This window comes from Oncorhynchus kisutch, linkage group LG8 (assembly GCF_002021735.2).
Source record: "Oncorhynchus kisutch isolate 150728-3 linkage group LG8, Okis_V2, whole genome shotgun sequence".
Classification (NCBI taxonomy): domain Eukaryota; kingdom Metazoa; phylum Chordata; class Actinopteri; order Salmoniformes; family Salmonidae; genus Oncorhynchus; species Oncorhynchus kisutch.
In genome coordinates, this window is record NC_034181.2 from 61338415 (window position 1) to 61357469 (window position 19055).

Consider the following 19055-nt stretch of genomic DNA (forward strand, 5'->3'; position numbering starts at 1 on the left):
CATTACCGCCACCTACTAGACTGGAGTATAATTTTTCTATCTTTACTTTTACTCAAGTATGACTTTTGGGTGACTTACTTTTTTCACCACTGATTCAATCTGTTTGTCAGCTCCAGGTAGGCTACACAAGTGGCACAAATTGATTTGCAATGACTCCAGCAACATATTTATTATATAACATGGTATGCTACAGTAGGCTGTAAGTCTTTGCTAGGTAAAGCCTCGCCCTATCTCAGCTCACTGGTCACCATAGCAGCACCCACCTGTAGCAAGCACTCCAGCAGGTATATTTCACTGGTCACCCCCAACGCCAATTCCTCCTTCGGCTGCCTTTCCTTCCAGTTTTCTGCTGCCAATGACTGGAATGAACTTCAAAAATCACTGAAGCTGGAGACTCATATTTCCCTCACTAGCATTAAGCACCAGCTGTCAGAGCAGCGCACAGATCACTGCACCTGTACATAGCCCATCTGTAAATAGCCCATCCAACTACCTCATCCCCATACTGTTATTTATTTGATTTATTTTGCTCCTTTGCACCCCAGTATCTCTACTTGCACACTCATCTTCTGCACATATATCACTCCAGTGTTTAATTGCTATATTGTAATTATTTCGCCACTATGGCCTATTTATTGCCTTACCTCCCTCATCCTACCTCATTTGCACACACTGTATATAGATTTTTTCTTGTATTATTCACTGTATGTTTGTTTATTCCATGTGTAACTCTGTGTTGTTGTATGTGTCGCACTGCTTTGCTTTATCTTGGCAGGTCGCAATTGTAAATGAGAACTTGTTCTCAACTTGCCTACCTAGTTAAATAAAGGTGAAATAAAAAATAATAATAAAAGAAGCACCCACTCTCTCTGGACAGAAGAAATACAGAAATGTCACTCCCACTGGGCCAAAATGTCACTCCCACTTGGCCAGAATCATCCTTTGCATGACCATCGGGGTGAGGCCCGGGCTCGGAGGTCTTCAACACACCTGCCACCACAGGTAATTCATTCTCACTCGCGTCAGGTTCCATTTCTGAGCCATCAGAGACAGCAGAATATGGTTTATACTTGGCGCCATTCTTCCTCAACACACATCTTTCCACTATACTCACCTCTTCTCCTTCTTCCTTGCTGTCCATAACCACATCTCTCCGTTCACCATGCTCTTGCTACAATAAATTACATTACATTAAAGTTCAAAGTGATATTCTATGTATCATTAAACCATTGGGGAAAAGGCTGAATCATAGGTTAGATAGTGTTGGTAAATTATTTTAATGAAACAATAAGAAAACATTCAATTATTCAATTATCTGATTAACACCACAACACCATTTTATCCAGTAGATAGGCTGTGTGCTAATGGCTATTTGCTCCATGTGTCACACTTTATGTGTCATATCATAAATGTCATGTTTACACCAGGGGTGAAAGTAAAGTGGTACGGTCTGGCGTCCACAAAATAAATGGTGGGGGTACGCTGTACAGGTAAAATATGAGCCTATCACAATCATTTTAATCAAAATGTTTTAAAAAACTGTGGCCTATTATACTATGTTTTATCATTACCGCATGTCAGAGTCAGGAGCATTTTGCAAATGGACATGAAAACAGGTGGTAGGCATATGCTCCAAAATGTAATGTGTTTCGACGAAAAGAAACACTGAAATTATGCCAAGGCAGAGATGAGTGGCCGACACCGAGATACACACAGACAGCAGTGGACGCATACATTCTGGCCTAACGCCAAATGCCAAATGTCATGACACTTTTTGGTGTTTTGTGTAACAGCTGTCTCTTTCCATTCACCACTGTTTGGAGGCTGGAAATATATTGCGAGTGAGTGAACGTGCGCGAGTAGCCTAGTAAAGGAGCCCTTGTTTGACAATCAGATGAAAACATCATGACTGGTTGTGTTTATGCCATAATAAAAGGTCATACATTTTAAAAGTTACATGTCAAATCTTTAGGACTAGGCCCAGAGAGATGCTATTGAATTGAAGGGATTATATATGTAATGCTATGAATAGGCCCATACATTTTATTTCTCGGTATAAGAGGTCTGTACCGGGAAGAAATTAATTAGACTTTCACATCTGGTTGAAACTCATTGTATGCATGGGTAAAATGGGACTTGGTCTGCAAACACTACTAAAGGTATGCTGGAATGTGTTGCAGGTATCAGTTGAGGTTTGTCTCCATCATCTTTTGACTGGAAGAGTCTTTCACAGAGGAGCGCTCTGGGCGGCCCTTATGTAAAAGGGCAAGAAACCACAGGAACAAGAAGACACCTGTAGGAGGGATTGAAAAGTCACAAATCACTCAGCGATCACTCAGATTTAAAGCAGTCAATCATATATCTTTCCTTAGAGAGGTTGTGTGTGATAGGATACTGACCCTGGAAGCAGTTGAATATACTGAAGAGGTACAGTCCAGGGAGAGAAAGGGGGCCGTAGGTGCAGAACGCCAGCCCCCATGGTACTCCTAGCACACAGCTGAGCCCCAGGAGCGTGGCCCAGTCCTTCCACATTCTACCCTTCCCTCTCTGCCCCCAAAGTTTCACCACCACCACACCTAGCATGGCTGTGTTGAAGAGGAAGACCAGGCCCAAGTATCCACTCACTGTGACGTAGCTGACTACCACTCCAGGGCTGTCTGTAGCACTGCTTATCCAACATCTGCAGTTAGACAAGAGTCCATTTGAACCTTTGTTTGTTTTCATGGCTATATATTTATTTAAATATTAACTTTCTGTCACAAAATACCGTGAATTGAACCTCACATGTCTGTTGATGAGCCATTATTGGCCCCCTTCATGTAGAAGCTATGTCTTCCGTAGACTCCTGAGAAACCACAGGCCACCACAGTCACTGTGGGTATGCCTGGAATCAAAGACTGCTTTTAGACTATACATTGTATGGTACAGAATATCACTCAACTGTCAAAGAAAATAAAAAAAAGACTTATGAGTGGAACTTGTGATCTCACCCCATCCAACCAGGCTCAGTTTGAGCAGGTATTTCCTGACATAGACGTTGAAGACGCGGACTAACAGCATGTAGAGATGGAATCCTTCAATGGCCAACCAGGTGAAGGTAGACAGGAGAGCCCAGTGCAGCATCAACCCAAAGGCCAGACAGACACGTCCCTCAGCCCCATCAGCCTCATGCCACACCCACCACTCGCTCAAGAGGTAGGAGAGGTGCAGAAACAGGAGCGCTCCTGTCAGATGCATATGAATACCTATTGACTGTTCAGAACTCCTCTTCCTATGGGGACAGAAAACAAGAGGCTCAGGCCCACAGAGATGTTCATATAATGTATACCATTTATGCTCTATTTCTTTGATCAGTCTGTGGACATATTAAAAGGGCTAAAGTGAGTTCTCTTGCTTAACTCTACTTTGAATTTTATTGCTTGATATTTTTGACACATAAGTTTATGAATATCTACTATTGTGTAGCTGCATGGTGGATGGTTTAACTACTCGGTTTATTTTTAAGGAAGAGAGAATGCTTACCTAAGACATGTGTACATGACAAGGCTTACTGTTGTGAAAACCACAGAGAATGATGAACCAATGTAGGAGATGTAGCCTAGGTTGGCGGCATTCACAGGGTCTACCGACAACTTTGAGTTCTGTCAGTGGGAAAATAGCACAAGGAATCAAGAGTATGTTACCAGTTAGGACTGACCATACAAAAATGATGTCATTATTAAAGTGATAGTACACCCAAATTAACGTTTTGGCGTTGGTGGTACAAATCCAATGCAAGTCAATGGTACCTATTATCATTTTTCGCACTTCATGTCCAAATTATCCTAAAGTATCTACTATTGATTGCACAGCACAATTAACTTACTTATAGATGATTTGGACATGAAGTGCAAAATATGATAATATCTGTATCATTGTCTTGCATTGGATTTATGCCAAAAATGCTAAAACATTAGCATTTGGGAAACATGGCCCGGTTAACCAATCAAAGCATGGACTGCAGTCATACCTTGTCGAAGGACTGCTTATAGAGTAAGGAAATCATTATGACATTTTGTAATTTGGGTGAAGTATCCCTTTAAAGTGAGTGTTTTGAAGACTTCTATATCAGTCTTTGCATGTCTTACACAGCTATGCTTTGTATAGAGTCATTCAAATAATTAAAGTAATCATCTATTTAAACAACTGTAGCACGTATTTACCACAAGCACAGCAAAGAAGCTGAGATGGTTGCAGCTGCACACAAACTCTCCATGAATGAGGGTGGTGTTACAACCCTCTGAGCTCCAATCCCCTGCAGACAGAAAAGCCACAAATGTCACAACCACACACACACACACACACACACACACACACACACACACACACACACACACACACACACACACACACACACAGGAAAATAACATGGTAGTCCACAGCAGTGTTTCAACCACTAAAAGATGAGTCAAGCCATAACCCTACCTTCGCCATTATTATTTTCTGAGTCCTTCCAGAAAACACAAGTCCCTCTCTCCGTCTGAAACAAAGGCAATGTAAAACACACAGTGTGTAAAATGTATGGTTACTTCATTGAAGTATAGACTAGATTAATATTTGTTTTAGAGATGCACAGTCACAGTCTTATTCGTCCAATTAGTGTCTAAAGTTCAAGTAGCCTCCATTCCACAGTTTGTCCATTCACCCACCACATTTGTGTTATTGAAGGCGATTCTGACAGGCTGGTCAAGGTCACTCACACCGTGGTCCCCCACCCTCACAGCCAGCACAGACTGCCTTAGGACCTCCCCTGATCTATAGCCTCGAACTAGACCGAGCTGTTGGCGACATTGGAGGAAAGTGCAACAGAAAGCAGTAACAGAGGAGCAAATGTCATTCAGAGAGGTCAAATGTGCCTTTTACTTTCATAAAATCCTTCCTCAAGGGAAACATCTGTATTTAATGAATTCACAATACTAAATCATATATTCATTGTTTTACTGTAGTGATAAATTGCATACCTGATATGGTAGCAGTGATACGATTTTGTCCGTTACCATTGGTTGGTTTCAGCTAAAACTAAGAATGGCCTATGAGTCAGTTACCAACCTTGAATAGAGAGCTGTTGAGTACAGCCATAGTAATGTGCACATAGTCATTGTTATGAGAGTCGCTCCTCTTGCTTCTCTGGAGGGCATGTGCAGGGAAGTGCACTCTGTGTCCAGAATCCGTGCCCGCCTCTGCCTATGGTGGAATTATTAACGGACATTTACATTTTGAGTGCAACACATCCATCGGAAATAGCAAAAATTGCAATATGCAACAGTAAAGAGATAAGGCTGTATCTGAAGTCTTTGTTGCTGCACCCCAGTATATATGACTGAACCAGAAGGTTGTGAGATCAACAGCATTGAATTCATGATCTCACCTGATTGGATGCGTTGACAGACCATCTGTAGAAGTTTGGGATGTGCAGTCTGCCCTTTTGAATGCATCTTGTAATTCTATCCTCATAACACCTACCAAAAACACAAATCATCTTACACGATTTGACCCCTTTCTTATATTCAACTTAATCAATCTAATACATGGCTATCAAATCCCGTGTGGCTCAGTTGGTAGAGCATGGTGCTTGTAACGCCAGGGTTGTGGGTTTGTTTCCCAGTATTTACCAGTATGTAAAAGTACAAATCTGTATGCACTCACTAGTGTAAGTTGCTCTGGATGAGAGCTCTAAATAACAAACATGTTACCCTAATGGACATTCCCATATGGACTAGCTAGATGTTTAACTGTGTAGCTAAAATGATAAACAGGTACTGACTTTCTTTGTAATATCCATGGCATGTTAAAATCCCCTTACAATGGGGGATGATAGGTGCAGGGCTTTTATTGGAGTACCTGGTCCATGGCACTTCTTGGTGAAGGCAATCTTCAAGAGCATCTTTACAGTTTGGAAGATGGTCTGGAAACGTTATCGATAAGGTTAGCCATTATGGTGCATGTATCACTCTGAAAACGACTAAAATACATACAAGGTACCAATGCTTCATTTCAAGACAACCACATCAAAACAACCAGATGAAAAACTACTGTAGGCACTAAAGCCATTGCGGGTGACAAAAACTCAGTGGGGACCACATCAATCAGGGGTGGCAAACCCTGGTCCTCGATAGCCCCAATGAGTGCAAGCTTTTTTTCAGCTCAGTTGAAACACACCTGGTTGAACTAATCATGTACATTTAACAGACCTTGATTAGGTATCTTATTTGAATATGACAGCTCTCCAGGCCAGGGTTGTCCACCCCAGATATAAGTAATGCACTTTAATATTTAACTGGTCAACACATTTTCACTGATGTCCATGAATGTCCAAACATGTTTACATAACCTTAACCTATATTCATCCACACATGCCATCCATTTTAACACTTGATCAACACATAGAAACAAAACAGGAGCTTACCATTGGTACTCAGGGTTGCAGGGATGCATATAAATATGAGAATTAAATCACAGATCTTCATCACGCTCTCCCTTTTTCAGTCTGTGACCGCCGATGGGTTAATGGTCTGTCTTCTTTGTTGATCTTTGCTCGTGTGTTGTTGTTTCCTGATTTCATATCATCCCCACAAATAGAGAGGGGGTTGGACATATTTAGACATGCAGGAAGTTGATTTCTTATTCAAATTCGACATAGAGTATATTGTAGGCTGTGTCATTTCAAAACAGGATGAATACAAGTAGGCTATTGTAAAGACAGCATGTAATGAATACAGCACTTTTATTAGTGGTTGATTCAATTTGTTAACATACAACATACAATTTAAGAAAAATCATCAAGAATAACACAATAAAGCTTAAAAGCATATTTCCTTTGGAGTCCATTTTTTTTGGGGGGGGGGGGGGGGGGGTGTTTGAGGGGTTAATGTTAGGTAAATTAATATATTAAAATAATTTAAGTTAGAATCAGAAACAAATCCTAGATGGTGGCATTTCTCTGATACGGATTTCACCGTTACAACATCTCTAAGACTCATTCTGCCATTCCCCAGAAAGTTACTAGAAAAGAGGATGTCTCTGTTTCCCAAACATAAGGAAATGGTCAAATGTGAGTGTATTTGAGAACCTACTGCTCACAGTGAGACACTTTCTGCAGAAGTGATATTATTTCAAATGTAAAAAACATGACCAGATTGCAACACACTAATCATAGTTGGTTAGACTGTGGAAAAGCAAACTAATAAGGACGAGGCTGTGTGAAAAGGTCTATCACATAAGAATGCTTTGTCTCAACATGTATTATGTGGGCTTTATCCTAAAATTCAGAAAAACCTAAGTCACAGTTTACGTTTTCTTGCACTATGTCAACAAGATCGCAAAAACTCACTTTGATGGTACATGGACTTTCTTCTTGTAAAACATTACAGTAACTAATTTGAAACAGAATATTGACAGTATCATTTATTTTAAATGTGTGTGCCTTATTATCAGTACAGTTGAGATTTCATTCTGCTTTACCAGAGCAATCATAGAGAAACCTCACGGTATGCAGGAAACTAAATCCTTTGGTTTGTCACTGGCTAATTATGCAACAGTCAGTTCAGCAACTTGAGATCACATATTAATGAAGGTTGATAATCATAAACAACATACACTTCAATGAAATCATTCTCTCAAAGCACTTTCCCAATAAATACATTGGAATGATAAAGAAGAAAATACATCAACACAACTTTATTTATTTTTTTAAATTGATTTAACTAGTCAAGTCAGTTAAGGATACATTCTTATTTACAATGACGGCCTACCAAAAGGCAAAAGGCCTCCTGCGCAGACGGGGGCCTGGGATTTTAAAAAGTGAATCAATATAAATATAGGACAAAACACACATCACGACAAGAGAGACAACACAACACTACATAAAGAGAGACCTAAGACAACAACATAGCAAGGCGGCAACACATGACAACACAGCATGGTAGCAGCACAAAACATGGTACAAACATTATTGGGCACAGACAACAGTACAAAGGGGAAGAAGGTAGAGACAACAATACATCACGCAAAGCAGCCACAACTGTCAGTAAGAGTGTCCATGATTGAGTCTTTGAATGAAGAGATTGAGATAAAACTGTCCAGTTTGAGTGTTTGTTGCAGCTCGATCCAGTCGCCAGCTGCAGCGAACTGAAAAGACCCAGGGATGTTTGTCCTTTGGGGACCTTTAAGACCTTTAACAGAATGTGACTGGCAGAATGGCTGTTGTATGTGGAGGATGGGGGCTGCAGTAGATATCTCAAATAGGGGGGAGTGAGGCCTAAGAGGGTTTTATAAATAAGCATCAACCAGTGGGTCTTGAGACAGGTATACAGAGATGACCAGTTTACAGAGGAGTATAGAGTGCAGTGATGTGTCCTATAAGGAACATTGGTGGCAAATCTGATGGCCGAATGGTAAAGAACATCTAGCCGCTTGAGAGAGCACCCTCACCTGCTGATCTATAAATTATGTCTCTGTAATCTAGCATGGGTAGGATGGTCATCTGAATCAGGGTTAGTTTGGCAGCTGGGGTGAAAGAGGAGCGATTACGATAGGTGAAACCAAGTCTAGATTTAACTTTAGCCTGCAGCTTTGATATTTGCTGAGAGAAGGACAGTGTACCGTCTAGCCATACTCCCAAGTACTTGTATGAGGTGACTACCTCTTAGATGGCAAGGGGAATGATATTTGTGAAAGAGAAAGAAAGAGACAATGCACATGCCATTAGATACAAAGCAAAAACTCCCCTTGCCATCTAAGTAGATATGAGTGATCTCCATTGTGGACAGACATTGTTTACTGGTCGGGGTTGTTGCCAGGATACATCTCCTCCTTGGGTTTGGCTGTAGAGGTGTGTACAGCTGCTGATGTGATCTTGTTTTTCGCCGCCTGCTCCCTGTCTTTCCTGGCAGTGCCACAGATCCATAGGAATATAAAGAATCCTTAGAGAGAGAAACACAGACAGATCATCACCCAGACTCCACCCACACAGGTGCTAAATAATAGGTGCTTTCAAACTATTCAAGATCATGGGGCCAAGTTTCTCTACCTGTCACTCCTCTCCCTTTGTACATAACCTTATTTGATCTCCACTCTCTTTCCTTCCACACCCTAAACATCAGCTTTCCTATCTCTTTCTGTCCCTGTCTTTCGTGATGTTCCCTGGGTCACCTTGAAGGGAGTTGAAAATGCTGAACAGGTAGAGGATGGGAAGGTTGACATAGCCGTAGCTGAGGAAGGCCAGGCCCCAGGTGATGCCCAGCAGGCAGGTCAGACCCAGGACGGTGCAGATGTCCTTCCAGGCCAGGCTTGCCTTCCCAGGCTTGCCCTTACTGCTATAGCACTGCATCTGGCAGATCCGTGTGGTCACCGTTAACAGAATTCCAGAGTTAAAGACAAAGATGAGGGTGAAGTAGGCCACGTTCATACAGTAGAAGAAGGGGATGTCCATGATCCAGCAGCTGCAGTGACAGAGTGATTAAACAGAGATTCTATTGGACAAACTGCACCTGGTCTTTACCAAACACACAATCACCCTGTCCTTAACGTTCACCTATTGATCTCCACATTAGGAGCATAACTACACAGTACATTGGGCCACCCCTGAAATTATATTGATATAAAGTGAACAATCATAAAGAGAAAGATAACATTTACTCACATTGTATTCGTCTGGTTAGTGTCTACCATAGTCATTTTTGTAGGTCCATATAATGGTTTGATATCCTTGACTGCCAATGAAACTCCCACAATGATACCAGGGACCCCTGAACAGTGCACACACAGGATGAGTGTATTCACATATCTGACCCCGGTTCCATGTACGCAATGTCTTGTTCCACTGTATCTCTCACCTCAATGAGCATGTTTAGAGCTGATTCACTTACCCCAGCCAATGGCAGACAGCTTGGCCATATAGTGTCGGTAGTAAGTGTTGAACACCTTGACCAGGAGGAGATACAGGTGGACAGCTTCAATGGCCATCCAGGTGAAACAGCTGAGGAGGCTGTAGTGAATGGCCACCGCAATGAAGATACACACACCCCTGATGTCCAGGCTGGCCCCCCACTCGTTGAGCAGGAAAGAGGTGTTGAGCATGAACAAAGCCCCGCTCAGTGACATGTGGATGCTGTTGGCATTGTCCCCCCTGGAGTTTCTAAAGTAAGGGCACAACTGTATCAGACAGCTGATAAAACAGGGTGGATAGATGACTAGTACGGGTGCAGACATCTATACAGACGCGGGGATAACTACACGGGCCATGCTGAAATAGGCACGGGATACAATATACAGCGGAAGGGATCCAATTCCAAAATGGAGAACGAAGGGAAAAGTGGGCACGCGACATTTTGGTGAGGTGGGGGTCACATACGTGGTGATGACGTAGGTGAGGAAGGATACGGCGGTGAAGAAGGCAGACAAGCCACAGCCAATATAGCTGATGTAAGACAAGACCTGCCAGTGCACACCGCCAACAGATAGGTCAGAGATCTGGAGGGGATAAGAACGGATAAGGCATGACGACGAACACCAGATGACATTTATGATAGAATGATGTAGATAGGTCAATGGATTGAATATAAATGGATCACCAGCAGCACGGCAAACGGCGTAGCGTGGTTACAGAGGCACTCCACCACGCTGCCGTTGATCTTAGTAACGCATCCATCCGTCTTCCAAAAGACAGTGTCTGGGAGGCTTATGTTCCCAGTGTGGAAGAGAGTACCTGTTTTTAGTCATTCACAAATGTGGTCAGTAGGTGTACAGCTTCTATTGCCATATGAGACAATAACAAAATGTTATGCAAAGGACTGTGGTATGCAAAGGACTGTAGTTGTATGCAAACACTGTTACGTACTGGAACAGAAATATACCCACCATATTCATTGAAATATTGACAAGACAGGCTGTAATTCACCTGTAGAGAAAAACCACTGATACGGTAATGCAATAATAGAATCAGCTGTGAACTACAGTGAGAAACAAAAGTATTGGGATCAGTGACACATTTTTGTTGATGCTTTGGCTCTGTACTCCATATTTGATGACAATGAGGTTAAAGTGCAGACTGTCCGCTTTCATTTGAGGGTATTTTCATCCATATCGGTTGATAAATAATAATAATGACGAGTGAGAAAGTTACAGATGTACAAATATCAAAATAAACAAGAAATGCATCCAACAAGTTTGTAGATTCACAAGCTTTATGTAATCATTGCGTGCTAGGAATATGGGACCAAATACTAAACTTTTGACTACTTTAATACACATATAAATGACTTAGTCCCAATACCTTTGGTCCCCTAAAATGGAGAGACTATGTACAAAAAGGGCTGTAATTTCTAAACAGTTCACCCGATATGGATACCCTAAAATTAAAGCTGGCAGTCTGCACTTTAACCTCATAGTAATTGGCTCTGTACTCATAGTCCTGGAGTACAGAGCCAAAACAACCAAAAATGTTGATTTGTACAGGAACATCCTAAATTGTATGATGACAATTTACCGGTATTATAGGGTCAAGCAATTTGAACTTCATCTTCAGTGGAGTGGTCAAGTTCTGAAGTCGTCTGCCGCCCTCCATCTCTATCCGCATGACCCTGGTTCTCACGAGTTCCTCTTTAAACTGGATAGAAGAGGGTGATAATGACATGGAGGATTATGAGGGTTCTGATTTCATGAAAGCCTCGTCCATCAAATCACAAAATGTTTAATTTATTTAAATTGATTGAATTGAAAGAATGATTGAATTGAATTATAGAATAGAGGCACAATATGAGAAGTCCTACCAAGAACTCATTGGATGGTTTATAGGTGACCACGCCCACTTTCCTCTTTCCCTCTGGGATGTTCTGGAGTGCATCAATAGGGATCCATATTTCCGAAATGTAAGAGTTGTTCTCAGGGAAGAGCTAAATGATTTCAGCGAGAAAATAAGTACCAAGCTGAATAGTCAGAGTATTACAATATGTACATAAAATATACACAGACAACATATTTACTCAGGACATACACTACCGTTCAAAAGTTTGGGATCACTTAGAAATGTCCTTGTTTTTGAAAAGAAACCACAGTTTTTGTACATTAAATTAACATAAAATTGATCATAAATACAGTACTGACATTGCTAATGTTGTAAATGACTATTGTAGCTGGAAATGGATTATTTTTAATGGAATATCTACATAGGCGTACTGGGGCCCATTATCAGCAACCATCACTCCTGTGTTCCAATGGCACGTTGTGTTAGCTAATCCAAGTTTATAATTTTAAAAGTATAATTGATCATTAGAAAACCCTTTTCGCAATTATGTTAGCACAGCTGAAAACTGTTGTTCTGATTAAAGAATCAATAAAACTGGCCTTCTTTAGACTAGTTGAGTATCTGAAGCATCAGCATTTGTGGGTTCGATTACAGGCTCAAAATGGCCAGAAACAAATAACTTTCTTCTGAAACACGTCAGTTTATTCTTGTTCTGAGAAATGAAGGCTATTCCATGCTAGAAACTGCCAAGAAACTGAAGATCTCGTACAACGCTGTGTACTTCTCCCTTCACAGAACAGAACAGCGCAAACTGAGGACAAGTACATTAGAGTGTCTAGTTTGAGAAACAGACGCCTCACAAGTCCTCAACTGGCAGCTTCATTTTAGCTGTTCTAACATAATTGCAAAAGGGTTTTCTAATGGTCAATTTGCCTTTTAAAATGATAAACTTAGCTAACACAACGTGCCATTGGAACACAGGAGTGATGGTTGCTGATAATGGGCCTCTGTACACCTATGTAGATATTCCATTAAAAATCATCCGTTTCCAGCTACAATAGTCATTTACAACATTAACAATGTCTACATTGTATTTCTGATCAACTTATTGTTATTTTAATGGACACCATATTTGCTTTTCTTTCAAAAATAAGGACATTTCTAAGTGACCCCAAACTTTTGAACGGTAGTGTATACATTTGGCGTTTACACATGCTCAATAGGTTGGGTACCTCTCTGACCTCAATCTGAAACAAGATGCCCAAACACAAAACCCCAGATAAAAGCAGCCCTACCTCTGGAGCTTTTATGTGCACCATCTTGTCATCGGCACTGGTTAGGTTGGCCAGGTTGAACACAGTCAGAGCCAGATCCCCGAGGTTGTAGTGCACAGACTCTCCAGTGAATGAGATGTTCATGATGCTGTGTATGAGGCCCCGTTCAATGCTGCAAGTACAGCACAGATACAGGGCAGGTTGTCAAAGTTATGTCTCTGTCTGAAGTAAATGGAAATAGGTGGGCTGGTTACTTACTCAATAAACATCATGCCCATGGTCCGATTGTTATTAAACAGGTCTACACACATACTTCGTATGTTCAAGATCTTTCTAAGTTTCTTTGGACTTCCACCGGGATGGTCTTGTATCTCTCTCAAAAGGGCATTGATTGCTGTCTCTGTACAATTGGTGACTTCACACGTGGACGAAGCTGAGGGACAACAAAAAAAGAGCCTTTTGTACTAACATTACAGTTTAGGAGGGGTTATATCAAACCTATGACATTACAGAGGAATCACCGCCACAGTTTCACATTTCATCCAGAATTTCTACATTGTGAATATATATACTTGTGTGACATTGTGATAAAAATCCACCTCTCTAAAAACAAGTCTCTCACCGTTGCCGCCTGCTATAGACCACCCTCTGCCCCCAGCTGTGCTCTGGACACCATATGTGAACTGATTGCCCCCCATCTATCTTCAGAGTTCGTGCTGCTAGGCGACCTAAACTGGAACATGCTTAACACCCCAGCCATCCTACAATCTAAACTTGATGCCCTCAATCTCACACAAATAATCAATGAACCTACCAGGTACCTCCCCAAAACCTTAAACACGGGCACCCTCATAGATATCATCCTAACCAACTTCCCCTCTAAATACACCTCTGCTGTCTTCAACCAAGATCTCAGCGATCACTGCCTCATTGCCTGCATCCGTAATGGGTCAGCGGTCAAACGACCTCCACTCATCACTGTAAAACGCTCCCTGAAACACTTCTGCGAGCAGGCCTTTCTAATCGACCTGGCCGGGGTATCCTGGAAGGATATTGATCTCATCCCGTCAGTAGAGGATGCCTGGATATTTTTTTAAAATGCCTTCCTAACCATCTTAAATAAACATGCCCCATTCAAGAAATTTAGAACCAGGAACAGATATAGCCCTTGGTTCTCCCCAGACCTGACTGCCCTTAACCAACACAAAAACATCCTATGGCGTTCTGCATTAGCATCGAACAGCCCCCGTGATATGCAGCTGTTCAGGGAAGCTAGAAACCATTATACACAGGCAGTTAGAAAAGCCAAGGCTAGCTTTTTCAAGCAGAAATTTGCTTCCTGCAACACTAACTCAAAAAAGTTCTGGGACACTGTAAAGTCCATGGAGAATAAGAACACCTCCTCCCAGCTGCCCACTGCACTGAAGATAGGAAACACTGTCACCACTGATAAATCCACCATAATTGAGAATTTCAATAAGCATTTTTCTACGGCTGGCCATGCTTTCCACCTGGCTACTCCTACCCCGGACAACAGCACTGCACCCCCAACAGCAACTCGCCCAAGCCTTCCCCATTTCTCCTTCTCCCAAATCCATTCAGCTGATGTTCTGAAAGAGCTGCAAAATCTGGACCCCTACAAATCAGCCGGGCTAGACAATCTGGACCCTTTCTTTCTAAAATTATCTGCCGAAATTGTTGCCACCCCTATTACTAGCCTGTTCAACCTCTCTTTCGTGTCGTCTGAGATTCCCAAAGATTGGAAAGCAGCTGCGGTCATCCCCCTCTTCAAAGGGGGGGACACTCTTGACCCAAACTGCTACAGACCTATATCTATCCTACCGTGCCTTTCTAAGGTCTTCGAAAGCCAAGTCAACAAACAGATTACCGACCATTTCGAATCTCACCATACCTTCTCTGCTATGCAATCTGGTTTCAGAGCTGGTCATGGGTGCACCTCAGCCACGCTCAAGGTCCTAAACGATATCTTAACCGCCATCGATAAGAAACATTACTGTGCAGCCGTATTCATTGATCTGGCCAAGGCTTTCGACTCTGTCAATCACCATATCCTCATCGGCAGACTCGACAGCCTTGGTTTCTCAAATGATTGCCTCGCCTGGTTCACCAACTACTTCTCTGATAGAGTTCAGTGTGTCAAATCGGAGGGTCTGCTGTCCGGACCTCTGGCAGTCTCTATGGGGGTGCCACAGGGTTCAATTCTTGGACCGACTCTCTTCTCTGTATACATCAATGAGGTCGCTCTTGCTGCTGGTGAGTCCCTGATCCACCTCTACGCAGACGACACCATTCTGTATACTTCCGGCCCTTCTTTGGACACTGTGTTAACAACCCTCCAGGCAAGCTTCAATGCCATACAACTCTCCTTCCGTGGCCTCCAATTGCTCTTAAATACAAGTAAAACTAAATGCATGCTCTTCAACCGATCGCTACCTGCACCTACCCGCCTGTCCAACATCACTACTCTGGACGGCTCTGACTTAGAATACGTGGACAACTACAAATACTTAGGTGTCTGGTTAGACTGTAAACTCTCCTTCCAGACCCATATCAAACATCTCCAATCCAAAGTTAAATCTAGAATTGGCTTCCTATTTCGCAACAAAGCATCCTTCACTCATGCTGCCAAACATACCCTTGTAAAACTGACCATCCTACCAATCCTCGACTTTGGCGATGTCATTTACAAAATAGCCTCCAATACCCTACTCAACAAATTGGATGCAGTCTATCACAGTGCAATCCGTTTTATCACCAAAGCCCCATATACTACCCACCATTGCGACCTGTACGCTCTCGTTGGCTGGCCCTCGCTTCATACTCGTCGCCAAACCCACTGGCTCCATGTCATCTACAAGACCCTGCTAGGTAAAGTCCCCCCTTATCTCAGCTCGCTGGTCACCATAGCATCTCCCACCTGTAGCACACGCTCCAGCAGGTATATCTCTCTAGTCACCCCCAAAACCAATTCTTTCTTTGGCCGCCTCTCCTTCCAGTTCTCTGCTGCCAATGACTGGAACGAACTACAAAAATCTCTGAAACTGGAAACACTTATCTCCCTCACTAGCTTTAAGCACCAACTGTCAGAGCAGCTCACAGATTACTGCACCTGTACATAGCCCACCTATAATTTAGCCCAAACAACTACCTCTTTCCCAACTGTATTTAATTTTAATTTATTTATTTATTTTGCTCCTTTGCACCCCATTATCTTTTTATTTCTACTTTGCACATTCGTCCATTGCAAAACTACCATTCCAGTATTTTACTTGCTATATTGTATTTACTTTGCCATCATGGCCTTTTTTGCCTTTACCTCCCTTCTCACCTCATTTGCTCACATTGTATATAGACTTGTTTATACTGCATTATTGACTGTATGTTTGTTTTTACTCCATGTGTAACTCTGTGTCGTTTTATCTGTCGAACTGCTTTGCTTTATCTTGGCCAGGTCGCAATTGTAAATGAGAACTTGTTCTCAACTTGCCTACCTGGTTAAATAAAGGTAAAATAAATAAAATAAATAAATAAATACAAAGAAAATAAGTTGATTTGCTCACATATGTTGAAGATTAACTTGCTGATTGAGTGACTGACAAAAGAAATCTTCACCGTCCGACAGTCAGTTAGGTTCATTGAGGTCACATTCATCGAGGTGCAATCAACATAGCTTTCCCTGGACGCCCAATAGCATTTCAGAGTATCCTCAGCTTTATCGTCGATGGTGATATTCTCTTGTAGAATCTTCATTGCCATTGAAATCACCCCAGTTGTGGTGTTGAAATAAAAGGTATTGTCTATGGAAATGAAATAGCATGCATTAAGTTATTATTATTTGGTTGATATCCCATAATTCAAATGAGGAGTTACAACAACCATGAATGGGGTTATTTACAACTTGTTGCCTAATTATTACAACAGTTGCCAATTGTTCCAATATCAAATCAAATCAAACTTTATTTGACACATGCGCCGAATACAACAAGTGTGGACCTTTCCTTGAAATGCTTTCTTAACCAACAGTGCAGTTCAAAAAGAGTTAAGAAAATATTTACCAAATAAATGAAAGTAAAAAATAATAAAATAACAATAACGAGGCTATATACAGGGGGTACCGGTACCGAGTCAGTGTACGGGGGTACAGGTTAGAGGTAATTTGTACATGTAGGTAGGGGTGAAGTGACTATGCATAGATAATTAACAGGGAGTAGCAGCAGTGTACAAAACAAATGGAGAGGGGGGGGGGGGTCCATTTGATTAATTGTTCAGCAGTCTTATGGCTTGGGGGTAGAAGCTGTTAAGGAGCCTTTTGGTCCTACACTTGGCGCTCCGGTACTGCTTGCCGTGCGGTAGCAGAGAAAACACTCTATGACTTGGGTGACTGGAGTCTCTGACAATTTTATGGGCTTTCCTCTGACACATATTATATAGGTCCTGGATGACTGGAAGCTTGGCCCCAGTGATGTACTGGGCCGTACGCAGTGCTCTCTGTAGTGACTTACGGTTAGATGCCGAGCAGTTGCCATATCAGGCGGTGATGCAACGGGTCAGGATGCTCTCAATGGTGCAGCTGTATAACATTTAGAGGATCTGGGGACCCATGCCAAATCTTTTCAGTCTCCTGAGGGGGAATAGGTTTTGTGGTGCCCTCTTCACGACTGTCTTGGTGTGTTTGGACCATGATAGTTCATTGGTGATGTGGACACCAAGGAACTTGAAACTCTAGACCCGCTCCACTATACAACCCTTTGATGTTAAATGGGAGCCTGTTTGGCCCACCTTTTCCTGTAGTCCACGATCAGCTCCTTTATCTTCCTCACATTGAGGGAGAGGTTGTTGTCCTGGCACCACACTGCTAGGTCTCTGACCTCCTTCCTATAGGCTGTCTCATCGTTGTCAGTGATCAATATTAACACAAATCAAATGTACTTAAGTCCTCCCTATCAATACTTTATACAATATTTGGTCCACATGAGGTTGGTGGCACCTTAATTGGGGATGACGGGATCGTGGTAATGGCTGGAGCGGCATAGGTGGAATGGTAGCAAATACATCAAACACATGGGTTCCATTCCAGTAGCTCTGTTCCACCCATTATTATGAGCCGTCCTCCCCTCAGCAGCCTCCACTGATTTGGTCCCACGGTGCATTAAAATGAAACACAGTTTGAGATCATTAGTGTGTTAGTACCTGAATTTGAGCAATTCATAGCCAGTGTTCCAGATATCAGCAGGAGTAGATGCAGAAGAAACATTGTGGCTGTTTTAAGGGTAGAACAACAAAAACATACATTACAAAGTAAAACTTGTTTTCAACATACTGTCATAACCCTTGCCACTCATTCAACATCACACTCAGTAAAGTACACAATACAGCCCGAGAATTACATTTCAGCTTGACACCTAGGCTAACACTACTTAATACGTCAGCACTAACAAAACCTGGCCATGCTTTCTGATTATCAACACAGTGATGTCTGCTTATTACCAGGCATATCATTTTGCCATCACTCAGGTAAGATAATGACACAACATTATCAAGTTAAATGAAAGTACTTTTCTGGAACAAAAAAAATCAACTCAACAGCTGAACTTTACAATGACAAAATAGGATTGAATCATATTCCTCACACACAAACACATACACTTACTTACATGCTAGGAGTTGATTTCACTCACATTTTATGTTCTTTTGGGGTGAGAAAATGGTCCGTGAAACCACTGTGCGCTTTGTAGAGAGAACACCTTAAAATCCCTTCTCTTCTATTGTTAGCTTATGTCATGATTGTTCATAGTCATATATCATTTTGTGACTGCAAAATGTACGTTTATGTTACCTTTAGAGGAACCTGGTGGCATTGCATTTGTTTTATGCAAATCTAGTCCGAACTTCAGCTTGCTCGAGCCGAGCATCAATGAATGGGCTATAGTTCAGCTTTCGTCAACATATTTATTTTCTGTTGTAGGTTTATCAACTAG

At 41.9% G+C, this 19055-nt stretch overlaps 2 protein-coding genes across 3 annotated transcripts; both read right to left on the bottom strand.

Annotated features, from left to right (window-relative positions):
- Positions 1 to 1258: 1258 nt before the first annotated feature.
- On the bottom strand, positions 1259 to 6592 carry LOC109895472 (adhesion G protein-coupled receptor G3-like). Of its 2 annotated transcripts, XM_020489172.2 has the most exons (12): positions 6446 to 6592; positions 5881 to 5944; positions 5408 to 5498; positions 5089 to 5223; positions 4689 to 4817; positions 4465 to 4519; positions 4203 to 4294; positions 3523 to 3641; positions 2991 to 3271; positions 2785 to 2884; positions 2400 to 2680; positions 1259 to 2293 (listed from the first exon to the last, which is right to left on the bottom strand). In XM_020489172.2, the coding sequence occupies exons 1-12, from the start codon at positions 6504 to 6506 to the stop codon at positions 2184 to 2186; spliced, it is 1518 nt and encodes a 505-aa protein (XP_020344761.1). In that variant the 5' UTR covers positions 6507 to 6592; the 3' UTR covers positions 1259 to 2183. The 2 variants fall into 2 exon arrangements, with proteins under 2 accessions (XP_020344761.1, XP_020344762.1); XM_020489173.2 differs by lacking the exon at positions 6446 to 6592 and having other exon boundaries at positions 5804 to 5896.
- Positions 6593 to 8595: 2003 nt separating this feature from the next.
- LOC109895016 (adhesion G-protein coupled receptor G2-like) lies at positions 8596 to 18326 on the bottom strand. Its single transcript, XM_020488674.2, has 13 exons — positions 18268 to 18326; positions 16638 to 16874; positions 13315 to 13489; positions 13078 to 13228; positions 11808 to 11930; positions 11525 to 11644; positions 10897 to 10936; positions 10611 to 10744; positions 10391 to 10509; positions 9906 to 10174; positions 9680 to 9785; positions 9190 to 9479; positions 8596 to 8960 (listed from the first exon to the last, which is right to left on the bottom strand). The coding sequence occupies exons 1-13, from the start codon at positions 18284 to 18286 to the stop codon at positions 8815 to 8817; spliced, it is 1929 nt and encodes a 642-aa protein (XP_020344263.2). The 5' UTR covers positions 18287 to 18326; the 3' UTR covers positions 8596 to 8814.
- Between the last annotated feature and the right edge of the window lie 729 nt (positions 18327 to 19055).